Consider the following 16,908-nt stretch of genomic DNA (forward strand, 5'->3'; position numbering starts at 1 on the left):
TAAATAATATGATTGTTAATTAGCTTATCTCCCCAAAGGCATGTCACTTTTTCATCAAAGAGCAGGTAACTACATAAAAACAATGCTCTTAATTTTCTCAAAAAACACACGAATACATTTCTATCAATAAAAAATGCAAAGATGCATCTTTAAAAAACAATGGTATTACAGACATTCAAGAACATGGATACTGAAGATTTTTTACTTACCTTCCTTGTTTATCTCGTGGTTGATTCATTATTCTGCTTTTGATGACATCGGCTGGTGTTCCCAGAATAGAAGCTACCAGTCCAGAACATAAACTATAAATACAAATAAATGAAATTGAAAGATGATATGTAGTAGTTTCTAGCTTAGGAAAGGGAATGTGGTATTCAGAAAGAATATACTACTAAATATATTCTTATAAGCTTCATAATGCTCTTTTTGCTTAAAATTAATGCTAAATTAATTAAAGAAGTAGAAAAAAAATCAAAAACAAAAAGAATGTCAGTTAACAAACGGGCATTGTGTACCTGCTGGTGCCAAGCATTCTTCTAGGCAGTGAATAAGACAGGTAAGACCCTGCCCTTGAGGAGCTTATACTTCACTTGGGAAAAGGCAGAAGTTAAATAAATAATTTCAGAAGCTGACAAAAGCTATGAAAAAAAACATGGGGAAGTGTGACAGGGAGCAAATGGGTGACAGGCAGTCAGGGAAAACTCCTACAGCAGAACTGAGTGGTCAAAAAGGACACATCTGTATGAAGACCTGAAGGAAGAAGGTTACATGAAGATAGAACAGTACATGCAAAAGCCCCGAGTCAGTAATACTCTCGGAGTGGTTAAATTCACACACACACACACACACACACACACACACCCCTACCTCCAAATATTTGACTTGACACTATTATATTTACTTTTAGGGTCATCTAAATAGCATAGGAAGTTTTAGAATTTGGAAACAAGATCAGAAGCTAAATGAAATCACTATAATGTCAAGGACAGTAGACATCTATAAAATAAGTCATTCTAATGGGTAATTTAAAATTGTGTTGCAAAGAGATCAAGGTACTGTTCCTTCCTGGAAAGCCCTTCTTCCTGTCCCTTTCTGTGAAGAGACACAGCCTTTCAAAACCCTTGTCTATTTCTACCTCCTTTGTGGATCCTTCCAAGTGGTTTTTTCCTTCCTCTGAACCCTGTAGTAACTAGTTGCTTCCTTTTAGCATTTCCTGTAGAGTGTTTTTATGTTTGTCTTGTTTTCCTTGTTGGTAAGTTCCCTGGGTAGGAATTGAGTTTACCCCTTTGATGCCCACTGCAGAGCCCTGCCCAGTGCCTTTAACATAAAAGGCACTCAAACTTATCTGCTGAGTTGGAGAGTCCATCATCATAGCCAGTTCCTGGGATGGCTCCATCAAGGTGCAAATATTTTGAGAAGTTTAATCCAAAACATCCTACAACTTTGTCTCTTCCCCATTCTAACTGCAACAAACTTTAAGAAATTCATCTTTATAAATATACTCTTCTCTAAAGGTGATGCCAGTACAATCCCAATCAAATGAGTCTAAAGAATTTATGCCAAATATGGAAGAAAAAGTTATTTAAAAAAAAAAAAAAAAAAACCAGAGTCCAACTAAAACAATCCTTACCTTGATAAACCATGAGTCATGATATTGTCCTCAAGTGGTGTATTCAATACCAAGTAGTGTTTCACTGTATCGTAAGTGGTTAAATCTGGCAATGGAAAAAGTTTAAATATTCATCAGTCAACAGTGAATGTCTTGTGTCAAGAATATGCTAGGCTTGGGGCAGGAATGTGTACCAGGATAAGAGATACCAAGGAATCTTTCTTGTTCTCAAGGAAAGCACAGCTACAGACAGAGAGAGAGGAAAAGAAGAAGAGACAGAAAGTCAAATGTATCATTTGGACTCCTGTATCTAGCTGCGCCTAAAGTCAGCTCAACCCCTGGGTCTTTTAGTATTTGAGTCAATAAATTACTTTTTTTAACCAAAGCTGAACTGAAATCCTGTCACTTATAAATAAAAGGTCCTGACCATTATTCTACATTAAGCTTTTTATACGTTTTCAAGACAGGGTCTCTGTCACCCAGGCTTGAGTGCAGTGGCACGATCTCGGCTCACTGCAACCTCCGCCTCCTGGGCTCAAGTGATTCTTGTGCCTCAGCCTCCCAGGTAGCTGGGATTACAGGTGTGCATCTGGCTAATTTTTAAATATTTTTGTAGAGATGGGGTTTTACTATGTTACCCAGGCTGGTTTCAAACTCCAGAGCTCAAGAGATCTGCTCACCTCAGCCTCCCAAAGTGCTGGGATTATAGGCGTGAGCCACCGCGCCTGGCCCTTTTATACACTTTCTCTAATGGCAATGAAGAGCTATGAAAGGGTTTTCAATAGGAGAATGACATCACAATGCTGGAGTTATATAAAGTTTACCCACACTAAAGTATAGGGAAGTAAATTTTAATGAGGCAAGAATGGATAGGTACATTTGATTGCACTGGGGGAAACAGCCAAGGACAAAATGAACAAACATCCTTGCTCTCTGTTGTGGGATGAGACAATAAAGTAAACTACATGGTGTTTCAGATGCACTTGCTCTTGAAGTAAATGCCCTGAAGACAAAGAAGGTAAGGAAAGGGGAGAGAGAGTACCAGAGGGTAGGGAGGAATAGTTTCTATTAATTTTAAATAGGGTGATCAGGCAAGACCTCTTGATAAGTGGACATTTGAACAGAGACCAAAAGAAAGCATGAGAAAACAAACTTGTAGATAGCTAAGAGAAATTGCCCCAGGCAAAAATACAGTATGCTTTCTAACCCTGAGTCAGGAGTCAGCTTGTGGTGTTAGAGGAACAGCCAGAAGACTGGGCCAGCAGCAGCAGAATATGCAAGGAGTAGCAGAGTCTAGATGATGAAGAGCATCAGAAGCCAGGGGAGGCTTTTGAGCAGAGGAGTGACTGCCCGAGGTTACTATTTAGAACTTAATAGAACTATTGAGAACTCTATTAAGAACTCAATAGTTCTATTAAGAGTAGACTACAAGAAAACAAGGCAGAGCAGTCAGCCCTGTAAGCGATTATGATGACTTGAATAAGGGAGTTGTGGAGCCCTGGTCAGGTTCTGGATAAATTTTGAAGAATCAACAGGATCAGCCAGCAGACTGAATACAGAATGGTAGAAAGAAATCAAAGACAACTGCAAGGTTTTGAGTGTGAACAATTTAAGGGACAGAGGCACCATTTATAGGGATGGTGAAAATGAAGACAGCTTTAAATTTTAAAAAATAAGGTAACAGCAAAGATAATCTTGATAAAATCAGTTTCAAAGGCATAGTGGGGCAAAATGGGAATGGGGTAGATATGGAAAGACCAGTTGTGAGGCCTCTGTAGTGGTCCAGTTGGAGGGAATAAATAATACTTGGACAACAGAATGGCTCCAGGGATGGAGAAAATATATGAGTCTCAGATATATCTGGAAGATGGAATGACTGGATTTGGTGACTGCCTGGATATAAGCAATGGAGCAAATGAAAGAGAAGAGCCAAAAATCATGCCTAGGTTTCTGCTTGTACAGCTGAAAGAGTGGTGATATATTTTTGAGATTATGAAGAATGTAGAAAGAATGGTGTGAAAGAAGAGTTTCTAGCTTCTTTCTCACACAAAGATTGACTTCCTTTGATGTTTAGGTGGTATATTACTGGAACCCTCAAAAATGCTATTTATATTCCAGTGACAAGTTTTAAGGATACCAATAGCGTGTTAATATCTGTGTTTCAAATAAATCACTCTGGATACCAGGTACATATTTGAGGATGGAGGAGGAGATGAGTTAGATGACTGTGGCAGTGGTCCAGCTGAGAGGTTTTCAAGGCTGATGGTGTACAAATGGTCATTTTAAGGATACTAAAGTAGTAGGTATTGGAGGGGAAAACTTTTAAGAAATATTTGGGAGACAGAATTGGTAAATGAATATGAGAAGTGAGGGGTAGGGATGAGTTAAGAGAACATTCAAGTTTCCGGCCTGGGGTGTTAGGAATGGGAGCAGGATTGCCAGGGGAAAGATTTGGACAGTCTGGATGTAACAACAATCAGATAGCTGTATCTATCGGTTTTAATCTTAAAGTCTGGACTAGAGAGGAGGACCTTAGAAATAGTTTGGCCTTGTCTCCTTATTGTCACAATTTCCCTATTTTAGTAAATCCTTTTCATACATCACTGTAGAATGAAGCAAAAATGCTCTGTGGAAAATATTCAATTATGACCTAGAACATCTATATAGCCGGTCAACAATATATGGTCACCAATATATTATAAATAAAAATAAAACATAAATTTTCACTTCTCTAATTTAAGTGCTTTTAACTATGAAGGCAATTAGGATTTTTAGAATTTAACAAAGTTTCCATTACCTCCCATATTCACCAGCGCTGCTCTTTGTATATTGGGTACCCAGCCTGCCCACAGCCCACGTATTCCTCCTTCAGCTAAGATTTTTGCAAATGCATGATGTACACCACGAAATCTAAGGAGAATAATAACGAAATGTGAAAACTCCATATATTCCTGTGTATGAAATGCAACTGGATAAGCTTCACTTATAGCTCTTATCATCTGGAGTAAATAACATCCAGATATAATTTATCCAGAATTATTAGAAATTGAAGCAATCTACGTAAGTCCAATTTACAGATAAACATAATAATCCTTTAGAAAAAAGGCCAACATTTGACTTAAACATTTTTAACAGAAATCTTTATAAACTGTGTCATCTTCTCAAGATTATTAAACAGATAAAAATACCTTTCTTGATATTTTATATTATCACTATGCATATTAATTATAGGAGAAAACCAAAGGTTATCAGACTTCTGGATTAATTTTACTGGTGATGGAAGGGACCTGCAAATTTTTACAGTTCATCAAATAATGACATTAACAATAATTAATCTCATAAAAATGACAGACTAAGAAGTAAAAAGGACAATTTCATAATAAGAGTTCTTAAAACGGAAGAATTTTAGCTTCAAGAAAATTTAGTAGACTCTCTTGCTCATTTCTCTATAGATAGATGAAGAATGGTGCTGAGGAAGCATAAACCAAATATGGAAACTTCTGGCATTAAAAAAAAGTCTCAGCTTTATGCAGTCAGAAAAACCTGAAGTCAAATGCCACCTTCACCACTTACTAGCCTGTGTGGCTTTTACTCAGGCATCACACTTTCTGAATCTCACCAAAAAGACAATGTCACATATTTATTGGACACACGTAATTGCTGTTATGCTACATGAGAAGTTATGACCATGAATGATGATCACTGTAACTAAAATTTATGGAGCACTAAGTGCCAAGTATTTAATATACATGACATGCATTTTAATACTGAAAACTCATGAGATAGATAATATGATTCTAATTTACATTTGAAGAAACCAAGGCTTAAAATGGGTAAGGAACTTGACTATGATTACAAAGCTAAAATGTGGTAAAGACTGGCTTTGAATCCCAGGCTGTCTGATCTCAATGTTCATGCTCTTTACTGTAGTAATATAGACTTGTCCCCATTACAGGTTAATATAAAGAGTCTGATTATTAAAATGCACTACATTAGGTGTATTCAAACCAAAAATTTCCAACATTAAGAACAAAGAGGAGGAAAAAACTGAGGGATCAGTTAAAAACTCAGATATTTCTGGATCCTAATAACCAGTTTTCTCCTCCTATCCAAGAAGGCAGTGTGACTTCTCCCTGTTACTTAGTCATTAGAAGTTGTTATAAGATGACAAACTGGGCCTTGGGGTTCTATAAACTACTTGGTTAAGTCACAGTGGTACCCTTTTCTGTGCTGTGCATGTTCTCTCCACGTTTTGAAGACTGAAGGGGACCCTGGGCTGCAGTAGCCCAGCCTCCTTTTCCACTGAGTCAGCTACATGAAGAGAGGCAGAGAGCAGTGGTCAGTGGTGAAGATGGCCCCAAACCCTCCTTTGCCTCTGGCTCAGCTGCAGACCTGGAGTGTTCGGAGGAGCAGCTCCCTTTGTACTCAGCTGAAGTCATCCTGTACTTCCCTTTTTTCTGGGAAAGGTCTATCCATCTGCATGATTTTGTCCCTTTCCCAGGGGAAACTAAGTAGTATTTTAATAAACTGTTGAACATGGAACGCTTGAAAGAAAGTCGGATTTTAATAATATAGTGTAATGCAATGGGAGGATTTTATATACCAAAGCCATACTTAAAAATTCCTTTAAATTAGGGAAAAAGAGGGCTTCAAGATGAAGAAGGAATCAGATTCAACAAGAAAGTTGGGACAATATGCAACGTTAACCCTGCTACTCTCTTCCTGCAGGGTAAAAGGAACGAAAGCAAGGTTTTTCACACTAATGAGCAGCCAGGCATGTTAACCATCATGACAGCCTTTTGAGGGAGTTTGTAAAGATGAAAACCCAAGAGACCAGAAATGTTGAGTACTTCCACAATACCAAGCCACAATGAGATTCATACCAGGGCAAGGTTTTAATAATCAAACTGTTTATGTTAACCTGCAGTAGGGGACAAGTCTAGCCTTGGCTGGAAAAAGCAGCAAAGAATATTACACACATATAATTTGTCTGGTATAGAACATGTACACTTTCTAGTGCAAAGAAAAGATCCAGCTTAGTTTTCCTCTTAATGAACTTCCAAATTAAAAAAGTCGGAAGTAATATCTTTACTGCATATTGGATGATAATTCTACCAGGTACATGTTAAAAATATTATGGTGGCCAAGGGAAAAAGAGAAGTATTGGTTAATTGGAGAACTTACCGCAATGGTTTTCCTTCCAGTTTCCTTTTTCCTTCCATTTGCATCTGAACTTTGACTAGGTCAGTTGGATTGGCTAAAAACTGGCCAATAACACCAGCCATCATCCCTCCAATGACTGATTTCCTAATTGTAGAAGGAAATTCTTTTTAAAGTTGCCATTAATTTCATGAATTTTATAGTGAACCAATACTGAGCTAGTACAGGGCCTCGGTAAGAGATTTCAGATCAAGTAAAGAAAAGGATATACCCAAGTAAGTCACAGAGTAATAACAGTTTGACTATTTACTGATGGGAGGTTAAAGGAGTATAAGGAGTGAAAATTTCAGGCCTTATATGGCCTGAAATCCAAAGGAAAGAGCAGTTGCTTCAAAGATATACACATCTGAATTGATCATTGTAGTTTAACTCCAACTACGGGGGAATAAAAACTGGGTAGATGTAGTCAGCCTAACAAAGGCTAGACTCCAGTCACCTTTAACCCAGATTACTGCAGTAGTCTCAGGGAAAATAAATACTTTATTTCCTTTTACTTTAAAATAACTTGAAGAACTATAAATGGGTATAAAAGAAAAGTCTCCTTCTGACCCCTATGCCCAGCTCCCCTCCAGTGAAGCAATCACAATTACTATTTTATTATATCCCTTGCCAGAGATAATAATGAATTCACTGAATGCTCATATCAGGCACTGTTTTGAGCATTTTAAAAATACCATTTAGTTCTCATATCAACCCTCGTGACAGTGCTGTCATTCTCTCTGTCAGATGAGGAAACTGAAGCACATAGCAGTTGAATGACAGCTCAAATCACACAACGAATGAGTGGGACAGCCAAGATGTGAATCCAGACAGCCTGCACGTAGAGCCCACAGTCTTAAACATTAAGTTATGACTGACAGTTTGTGCATACACAAGCATATCTGTATAAATGTTCCTTTGTAAAAGCACTAATATAGAATGTCAAGTTGTATGGTGTTCTGCACTGTTTTCTTAACAGCATATCTTAAAAGTTATCCCTATCAGATCATATAGAGCAGCCTCATTCTTTTTAATAGTTTGATAGTATTTCATTTTATGGATATGCCATAATTTATTTAACTAGCATAACTTTAAGAAATGTGAACATTTACATAACATTTGCTAGAGCCTGTCAAATTGCTTTCCAGAAAACCTGTATCAATTTGCACTTCCACCAGCAATGTATGAAAATGCCTGTTTCTCCACACAACGATGAGCACAGTACATTATCATATTTTCTTCTCTTTGCATCTCTCATAACCACTCTTTTCTCTGTATTTTTTACATAATTCTAATTGTTTATTCATCGACTGTTACTATAAGCTGAATGATGGCACTCAGTATTAAGTATAAGACTGGCATACCATAATTACCAAATAAACTGTTCTGATTGGGTCAAAAGGACATTAAACCTACCCACCCTGAAAGTTCTGGTATAATATTTCCTTTGAACTTTTTACTTAAACCTTTGCCTTCTGGAAGAAATTCCAAAATGCGAGGACTATTAATCTTCTATTCCATAACTGACTCTGGGAAAGCAATTAGTATAGCTTAGTACATTACAATTTTTCAAAAACAGGATAAAGAAATGTGGCCTGAAAGGTGAAACTACATATTGCCCTTTTTTTTTGTTGTGACTTGGATTTTTTTTACACTAAGAAAGATTTTATAGGCATCTTTCTATGCTAGTCACATGAAACCCACCTCATGCTTTCGATAACTGTGTTATGCCATAAATATATCATAACCTACTTAACTGCTTCCAATCAACAGTTTAAATTTAAAAAAAAATTTTCTATCATCAACACTGCTACAGTCAATATCTTTGTGTCTATCTTGATGCATACGTAGAAGCATTTATAAATGATTATAATCACAAAGGGTTAAAGGGTTACACATTCAAAAATGTTAACAAGTAATTTATGCTCCAGAAAGACTATCATAACTTATATTTCCACTAACAGCTTAAAGTTGGTTTTAATTAATCCCCTTGATTATTGGTTAGTTTGAACATTTTAATGTTTAATGAACGTGTGTATTTCTTTTGTGAACTTCCTATTGGAATCTTTTCCTTAGTTTACTGTGTTTTTTCCCTCTCTCTCTCTCTCTCTATATATATATCTATACACACACACACATACTTACACTCTATGCACACACACACACACATACACAGGTGAAGAACAGGTTGGTATGTGCAGGCAGTGGAATCTTTCAGCTCATTAGTGCACCACTCTTTGCAAGAGAATCAATGAATTGCTTAGTTCTCTGAAGGCATAGATCAGATTTTGCAGATCTTCTAAGTCACATTCCAAAATTTCCACTTTATTTTGTGGGTGATTAGAAACCAGTGACAAGTTTTAAGGACACCAATAGCATGTTAATATCTGTGTTTCAAATAAATCACTCTGGATACTGGGTACACATTTGAGGATTAAGGAGGAGACAAGTTAGATGGCTGTGGCAGTGGTCCAGCTGAGAGGTTATATGTTATAATTATATACATAAAATTTTTTATTTTTATTTTTTATTTTTTGAGACAGAGCCTTGCTCTGTTGCCCAGGCTGGAGTGCAACAGTGCAATCTCAGTTCACAGCAACCTCCACCTCCCAGGTTCAAGCGATTCTCCTGCCTCTGCCTCCTGTGTAGCTGGGATTACAGGCCCCCACCACCACACCCAGCTCATTTTTTGTATTTCTAGTAGAGACAGGGGTTTGCCATGTTGGCCAGGCTGGTCTCGAACTCCTGACCTCAGGTGATCCGCCCACCTTGGCCTCCCAAAATGCTGGGATTACAGGCATGAGCCACCGTGCCCAGCCTGTGTTTTCTATATTTCTATTTATTTATAGGCACTCTATGTATATTATTTATAGTAACCAATTTTTTCAGTTTCTGTTAAATAATATACACTTACATTAATCATCTCACCTAGTCCTATAAAAACACTTAATGGTTAGTGTTACTTCTATAGCTGCGAAAACTGAAGATAAAAATGGTGAAGCAGTTTGTCCAGGTTATACAGTAGTAGAGCAGGAATTTTAGCCCATCCCTGTCTGACTCTAAAGCTGAGAGTTCTTAATAAAAAGAGAAATAAAAAGGTACTCTATAAGAATTCTTTCAACAGTAAAATATTAACTATCTCTATATATGCTCCTTATATATGTATGTACATGTATGTCTGTATACCATGTGCAGTAAATGCTCAATTATCTGGACTTATATTGTAATTATTTATTATTTTAAGTCCATAACTTAAGGCAATTTGGGTACAAATGTACAATTTTACATAAACCTAATAAACATTAAGGCATTTGGGGCAATGGCATGTTATTTTCAAAACAAAACTTACCAAAGGGGATAATGCTCATCTTCACTCTTGCCAAACACAACCTCTCGGAGATGTTCATATGTGACCATTCGACCTCCGGAGTACACTGTGAAAAAAGATCATTAAAAAGGTAACTTTGGCTACATGTATCTATATGCTTATGTCTGTATAAAATAAGAGGACATTTCAACATGGCCTAGTCAATCTCTCTAGCTGTGTCTTTGTCTCATGGGGCCGATGCTTCTGACATGTGGGTTTCTTGATGCTTCTCCAAATGGGGCATGCTCTTTTCAGACTCTTGCCTTCTCATACACTGTCTGATCTTTCCAAAATGAATTCTCCCTTCTCTGCTTTACTAACATGTCCTTGTCTTTCAGGACTCAACTCAAAAACATGTTTTTCAGAACGTGCTCTCTGACCTTTTGATCATATTGATTAGAAATTAACTTTTCTTGCTTATCTTTCCTTCAGACCATGAGCTTCTCCAGGCAGGCTCTATATGTTTGTTTTTACTTACCCCAGGTGCCCTAGTACATACCTTGGTGCACAGCAGGCATTTTCATTACATAAAGATACATAATTTCATTGGAGAATTTATTGTAATTTTTCAGCCAAGTATTAAACATATGAAATGAATCTTAGCTGTAAAACAATACAATGAACAACAAACTACAAACGAAAAGAAATGAAACTCAAAATAATAATGGGATGCAAAGGAGAAAATATTTTTAAAATGATGGAAAACAAAATAATTAAAATCAACACATGGTATTTGTATAGAGAGCTTTTCTTAATGTTTTAGAAAGTTGATGAAATATTTTAAGATACTCGAAAATATACAACTTGCAAAACCAGTAACAGTTTCTGCACACAATTCTAGAAAGTTTTTGATGATACACCCTAACTTACTCATCTGGAGAACTGAGTCTTTAAAAATATTAAGCCAGCAAATATCAGAAATTAGAACTGAGCACTTTTCTGATCAAGGATTCTTTCCTGCTTCAGGAAACATTATGAGGAGAAAAATGCCAAACCTATCCTACCTCCTTTGAAGCTAATTTTATATTCTCCTGTACAAAAGCTAAAAAGTCAAGTCCTCCTCTTGTGAGTGTCACTGTGGAAGCAGAGTAGAAAAATGTTCTCACTGGCATAGTTGCAACCATCTTCCTTTAAGGGTGACTAAGGCCCACATAGCTAGTTAGGTAGCCTTGGAACTGGGGCAAAAATCACCTGTGTTGCATTTACACTATAGCCAGTGTTGGATTAGGCAGTGAACTCTGTTCTCTTTCAGAGCAGCCTGCTCTTAGATTATGAGACAGAGACTAATGAGATTTGGCACTGTAATAAATATATGTTAATTTTCAAAAAATATGAAAAATTTAAATTATGTGTTTAAAGTTCTTAAGTGAAGAAAAATATCAGCTATTCATTTTTTCTTTCTTAAACCTATACAAATTTTTATTAAAATTTTCAAACACTGAAGAGTAAATATATAACTCCCTCTATCTCTACCTATTGAGATTTATCAACCACTAACATTTCTGCCATATTTCCTTAATTTTCTAACTTTTAAAATTTATTTTGTATTCTTTTGAGACAGAGTTTCACTCTTGTCACCCAGGCTGGAGTGCAATGGCATGATCTTGGCTCACTGCAACCGCCACCTCCTGGGTTCAAGCGATTTTCCTGCCTCAGCCTCTTGAGTAGCTGGGACTACAGAAATGCACCATCATGCCTGGCTAATTTTTGTATTTTTAGTAGAGACAGGGTTTCACCATGTTGGCCAGGCTAGTCTCGAACTCCTGACCTCACGTGATCTACCCCCCCGTGCCTCCCAAAGTGCTGGATTACAGGCGTGAGCCACAGCACCTGGCCCAATTTAATTTTTTTAGAGATGGGGTCTTGTGTTGTTGCCCAGGCTGGAGTGCAGTGGCAGGATCAAAGCTCACTGCCACCTTGAATTCCTGGGTTCGAACTGTTTTCATACCTCAGCCTCCTGAGTAGTGGGGACTACAGTCATGTGCCACCTTGCCTGGCTAATTTTCTTACTCTTTGTAGAGACAAGGTCTTGCCATCTTGCTCAGGCTGGTGTTGAACTCCTGGGCTCAAGCAATTATCCTGCCTTGGCTTTCCAAACTGCTGGGATTATAGGCATAAGCCACCCTACCTGGCTTGCTTCACTGTTTTTTGCTTAATTAATATTTTAAAGTGGTTTACAGACTTGATGACAGTTCATCCCTAAATACGTGAGTATGGGTTTCTAAAAATTTAGGACAGTTACTTCTTAATAATAATTGGTAGTTAATTTTTTTCTTCTTAAGAGACTATATGTGTTCTGGCCAGGCACGTTGGCTCATGCCTGTAATCCTAGCACTTTGGGAGGCCGAGGCAGGTGGATCACCTGAGGTCAGGAGTTTGGGACCAGCCTGATCAATATGGTGAAACCCCGTCTCTACTAAAAATACAAAAATTTCATGAAGTCAAGAGTTCGAGACTAGCCTGACCAACATGGTGAAACCCCATCTCTACTAAAAATACAAAAATTAGCCAGGTGTGGTGGTGTGCGCCTGTAATCCTAGCTATTCAGGAGGCTGAGGCAGGAGAATCGCTTGAACCTGGGAGACGGAGGTTGCAGTGAGCTGAGGTCACACCACTGTGCTATAGCCTGGGCAACAGAGAGAGACTCTCTCAAAACAAAAAAAAAAAAAAGAAAAAAAATTAGCTGGGTGTGGTGGCGTGCACCTGTAGTCCCAGCTACTCGGGAGGCTGAGTCAGGAGAATTGCTTGAACCTGGGAGGTGGAGGTTGCAGTGAGCCGAGATGGCACCACTGCACTACGGCCTGGGCAATAGAGTGCAACTCTCAAAAAATAAATAAATAAATAAATAAATAAAATAGATACATAAATAAATAATAATAAAAAAAGACTGTGCTGCATGTGTTCAGGTATTGCATCAGTAGGAGAAAAAAACTAGCTTGTTTTTGGACAAACAGAAAAGCACAGGAGACAAACACATAACTCATAACAAACTTACCAGCTAGAATCAAGATAAATACCTACGTGTCTGTAAATGGCCGGTGTCACTCCTTGCCAAAGCTTTAGAAAGCCCTCCTCTTGAATGATCCCTAGGGCTGTGCGCACCATTCCCCTATAGGGGGCAGATTCTCTTGCACCGTCTCCCAACCGAGCAAGAGCTGCTTCTCCTTGCATTTGGAGTCGAGTTTTTGTGAGATCCAGGGGAAAGGTTGCTAACAAAAACACAAATGCAGGGAAAAACCCACAACATTCAGAGAAACAAACAAAAATCTAAAATCATAGGAGTAATATTTTCCCAAGACGGGTTGTTCTCAAATTTTAGAATATAACAGAATCAGCTAGGGAGATTTTAAAAATTAGAAATTTCCTAGCCCCATGCCCGTGGAATCTAATTCAGTAGGTTGAAGAGGGTTTAGAAACTTGATTCTCACACAGTTCCAAATTTAAGAATCACTACGCAAGAGCATCTCGTACCACTGGCAAAAAAATAAAATAAAATAGAAATGACAAGCCTTGGGTTCTTTCTATTCAGAAATTTCACTTTAATATCTGTTAGTCATTAATTTTTGCTTTTCAATGGGAAATAATTTATCCATATTCTGTACCATCCTCTTGACTGCAGCCATGATTATTTGAGATCTAATGTAATATTAGAATATTGCACTATATATTCTTATGTACTATAATAAATGCTAGAGGAAGCTGAATTCTATAATTTCATGGATGATGTTCACATGCAGATGAATCACTGACATGATGTTTGAGATGCAGAAGATGTAATGGAGTTTATAATGTTGTCTTTTATATGTAAGGGTCACAAGCTCAATATTCTTTCAATTAAAGCACATATGGAATTATTCTTCCACCACTAAATTATATGCAAGGCCTACTCATGGCCTCCTTACAAGTACTAACTGTATTTTGGAAAAATTTTTTGGTTTTAAATTTTAAATTAGAGATAGGCCTTTTACCTTAATACAGTTAAGCTAAATGGCCTACATAAGGAAGATAAAGCTCATAACTTTATAAAGAAAATGTCCTGAATATTTAAAATAATGACGTTCAGACAAGTTCATGAACATTACTCACATTATATGAGACTTTTCAATGACCACCACCTGACACAAAACCTTAGTATACCTTTTCCAAGAGAAAACAATGTGGGGAAGGGAAGTGAATATTAAATCTTACCACTGGTTTTTGGAAAAGTTAGTATCTTGCTGACAGTTTCCCTAGAACAGAAATAGCTTGCATAGACTTCAAGCAATGTTTTATTGACATGTGAAACCTGAAAAATCTTAATAGGATTCTCCATATTACACAGATTATGTCTTTCAAAATAAGTTTTGTTTTCTTGCTGGTTTCCTAAATGATGCTTCAGGTTCCTGAAGTGATTTGTACTTAAAACCATCCCACATTTTGATTTCCATCCACTCTCCCCACACCATTCTCTCCATGAATTTTTAACAAGGAACAGTCCTGTATAAAAGCCATTGAGTCGCAGGGGGGACATATCAGTTAAAAATAAAACCTGGAAATATCATTCAGCAATCTGCTTTTACATCTTTTTAAGCTGATGAATTTTATTTCAGTAAAAACAATGAAAATTAAAAATTCTCCATCATTTTCGAAAGGAGAAACATTAAAAAATAGAGGGGCTAAAAGGCAAAATGGAAGAGCACAAAACAACCGATCATGGCTGGCTATGCTAGAATTAAAAATTAACTCTTAAAATAGGACCAACTAACATTTACAAATGATAACGCATCAGAACTGTTCTTTTTATTTTTTTGTAACAGGCAAGAAAATGTAAGGGTAATCTTAAAATACACAGTTAAGGCTTCACAGGAAACACACGAGTACACTACTCACAAAATCCTTGGAATAAACGCTACTTGCTCATTCAAGGGCATCATCATTCCACTCTAGATGGCCTCTTGAAGTTTTTTCTGACTCATTTAGGCAGATGTAGCTGCTCTTCTATGCTTCTATGACACCTAATAATATCTTCATTATAACAAGTGCACATTATAATTCTCTTTGTCTCCCCAGCAGCCTGTAAGAAGGTCAGAACTGGGTCTTTTCAAATATATATCAACAGTCCCTGGTATTGTAGTAATTATGAAAATGTCGCAACTAATTGGTGTCCTGCCTTGGATTTAGCAATCATATATTATTGACTTCTCAGAATCCTGGAAGGCAAACAGTATAGATGAATTACACTCAGAGAGGTCAAGTAACTGGCGGATGCTTAAGTCAATGCTCTGTGAGTGGCAGGTTAATAACGGAAGTCCCACAAGGTAGGTCCACAACTTGGACCCACAAGATAATGCCAGTGTGGCTGTGTAAGACTATAAACTACAGAAATTATCTCAGTAACGATGGAAAACAGATTACGTTTTTAAAAAGGTCATCCTCATGAAAAGGAAAATGATTCCTACAGAGGAATGACAGCTGGCAAGGCTTCTCAAAGTACAACATTCAAGCACCACAGCACATGCCTAAGGGAAGCATTAGGCGAGATTAGAAGGAAAAGGCCGTGGAGACCTCATTCCCTCTTCCTCCCACCGCGGGCCTGGCCTCCACCACCACCTCCGCCAGGCGGGCCTGGAAGGGGCGACCTCTCCGATGCGCACTGCCGGGCGCCAAGCCGCCCGCGCTCCCTCCCCCAGCGCGGCGCGTGCCACTCGCCAGGGAGGCCCAGGCGTGGGCAGCCGGGTACCTAGCTCGGCCACGGTAGCCGCGCAGCCGGACAGTAGGAACTTGCTCGCTCGGGGCCATCTCTGGGTCAGCGGCAAAAGCCTCTCCTCCTCCGGGACGGACATTCAGCAGCAGGGCAAGGCGATAACGCACCCCTTCTCGCCGCTGCACCGCGCCGCGGCTGCCGCTTCCCTGCCAGGGCGGCCCCTTTTCAACCGGCGAGTGGCCGGATGAGGACCATTTCCCTCGTTCGGCTCGGCCGGGCGGACCCGCAACCTTCCTAGCAGTCCCAGGCTGGAGTGGTTCAGCTACCCCCTGCACCCCAGAATAGGAAAACACAGCGGAGCCCAGGAGGTTACTGGGCAATGTAGTCCGCCGGGCTCCACGACGTCTCTGATTGGCCTGCCGCGGGGCCCGCTGCGGCTCCGCCCCCGGTCTCCATACCAACGCGACTGGTTCTCGCCCGTCAGTCCTAGCCCGGCCCTGCCCTGCCGCTCCCTGCATTTTTTCCGCGCTGGCTGAGATTCAAAGAGAAGTGGAGGTGGGAGGGAGCGACAATGCAAAAATCACCTAAAAATTGGGACACAGGAAGGAAGCTACAGTTACGAAGGAGAGCTGCAAAAGTTGTAGCAGAAAGATTGGGAGTCCCGTCAGGTTCCGTAGCCCATAGAAAAGAAGCAAGTGCCAGGACGGCAGGACTGTTTCACACTTCTCTGATTCTGGAAGGTGCTGGACAAAAACATGGAACTAATTTCCCCAACAGTGATTATAATCCTGGGTTGCCTTGCTCTGTTCTTACTCCTTCAGCGGAAGAATTTGCGTAGACCCCCGTGCATCAGGGGCTGGATTCCTTGGATTGGAGTTGGATTTGAGTTTGGGAAAGCCCCTCTAGAATTTATAGAGAAAGCAAGAATCAAGGTATGTGGTCGTGGCAGGCGGGGTCTCCAGAGGACACACTGCTTTCTTTTTAAAATTTTCTTTCATTGGCTCTTAAGTGCAGTGCTAGAACACGGGGAACATACCTGCTTGCCTCAAC

The 16,908-nt window shown here is 38.9% G+C and overlaps 2 protein-coding genes across 9 annotated transcripts in view; one reads left to right on the forward strand and one right to left on the reverse strand.

Annotated features, from left to right (window-relative positions):
• SLC25A27 (solute carrier family 25 member 27) overlaps positions 1-16,271 on the reverse strand; it is a 42,534-nt gene extending 26,263 nt beyond the window's left edge. For 6 of the 7 annotated variants that reach the window (XR_004056828.1, XR_004056829.1, XR_004056830.1 and 3 more), the window contains exons 1-7: positions 15,895-16,271; positions 13,193-13,384; positions 10,158-10,242; positions 6,794-6,916; positions 4,407-4,519; positions 1,631-1,715; positions 210-302 (exon numbers count right to left, since the gene is read on the reverse strand). Coding sequence is in view for 4 of the 7 variants with exons in the window: in XM_010356497.2 (XP_010354799.2) it covers positions 210-302; positions 1,631-1,715; positions 4,407-4,519; positions 6,794-6,916; positions 10,158-10,242; positions 13,193-13,384; positions 15,895-15,997 (794 nt within the window). In the remaining 3 variants the exon portion in view is untranslated. Of the gene's footprint in view, positions 1-209; positions 303-1,630; positions 1,716-4,406; positions 4,520-6,793; positions 6,917-10,157; positions 10,243-13,192; positions 13,385-15,044 lie in introns of all 7 variants that reach the window. The other variant, XM_030928809.1, reaches the window with a different exon arrangement.
• A 60-nt stretch (positions 16,272-16,331) lies between these two features.
• LOC104656795 (24-hydroxycholesterol 7-alpha-hydroxylase) overlaps positions 16,332-16,908 on the forward strand; it is a 101,380-nt gene continuing 100,803 nt past the window's right edge. For both annotated transcript variants that reach the window (XM_010356489.2, XM_010356492.2), the window contains exon 1: positions 16,332-16,790. In XM_010356489.2, coding sequence (XP_010354791.1) covers positions 16,614-16,790 — 177 coding nt within the window. In that variant the 5' untranslated portion in view covers positions 16,332-16,613. The remainder of the gene's footprint in view (positions 16,791-16,908) is intronic.

The sequence above is a fragment of the Rhinopithecus roxellana genome, chromosome 4, assembly GCF_007565055.1.
Source record: "Rhinopithecus roxellana isolate Shanxi Qingling chromosome 4, ASM756505v1, whole genome shotgun sequence".
Lineage (NCBI taxonomy): Eukaryota > Metazoa > Chordata > Mammalia > Primates > Cercopithecidae > Rhinopithecus > Rhinopithecus roxellana.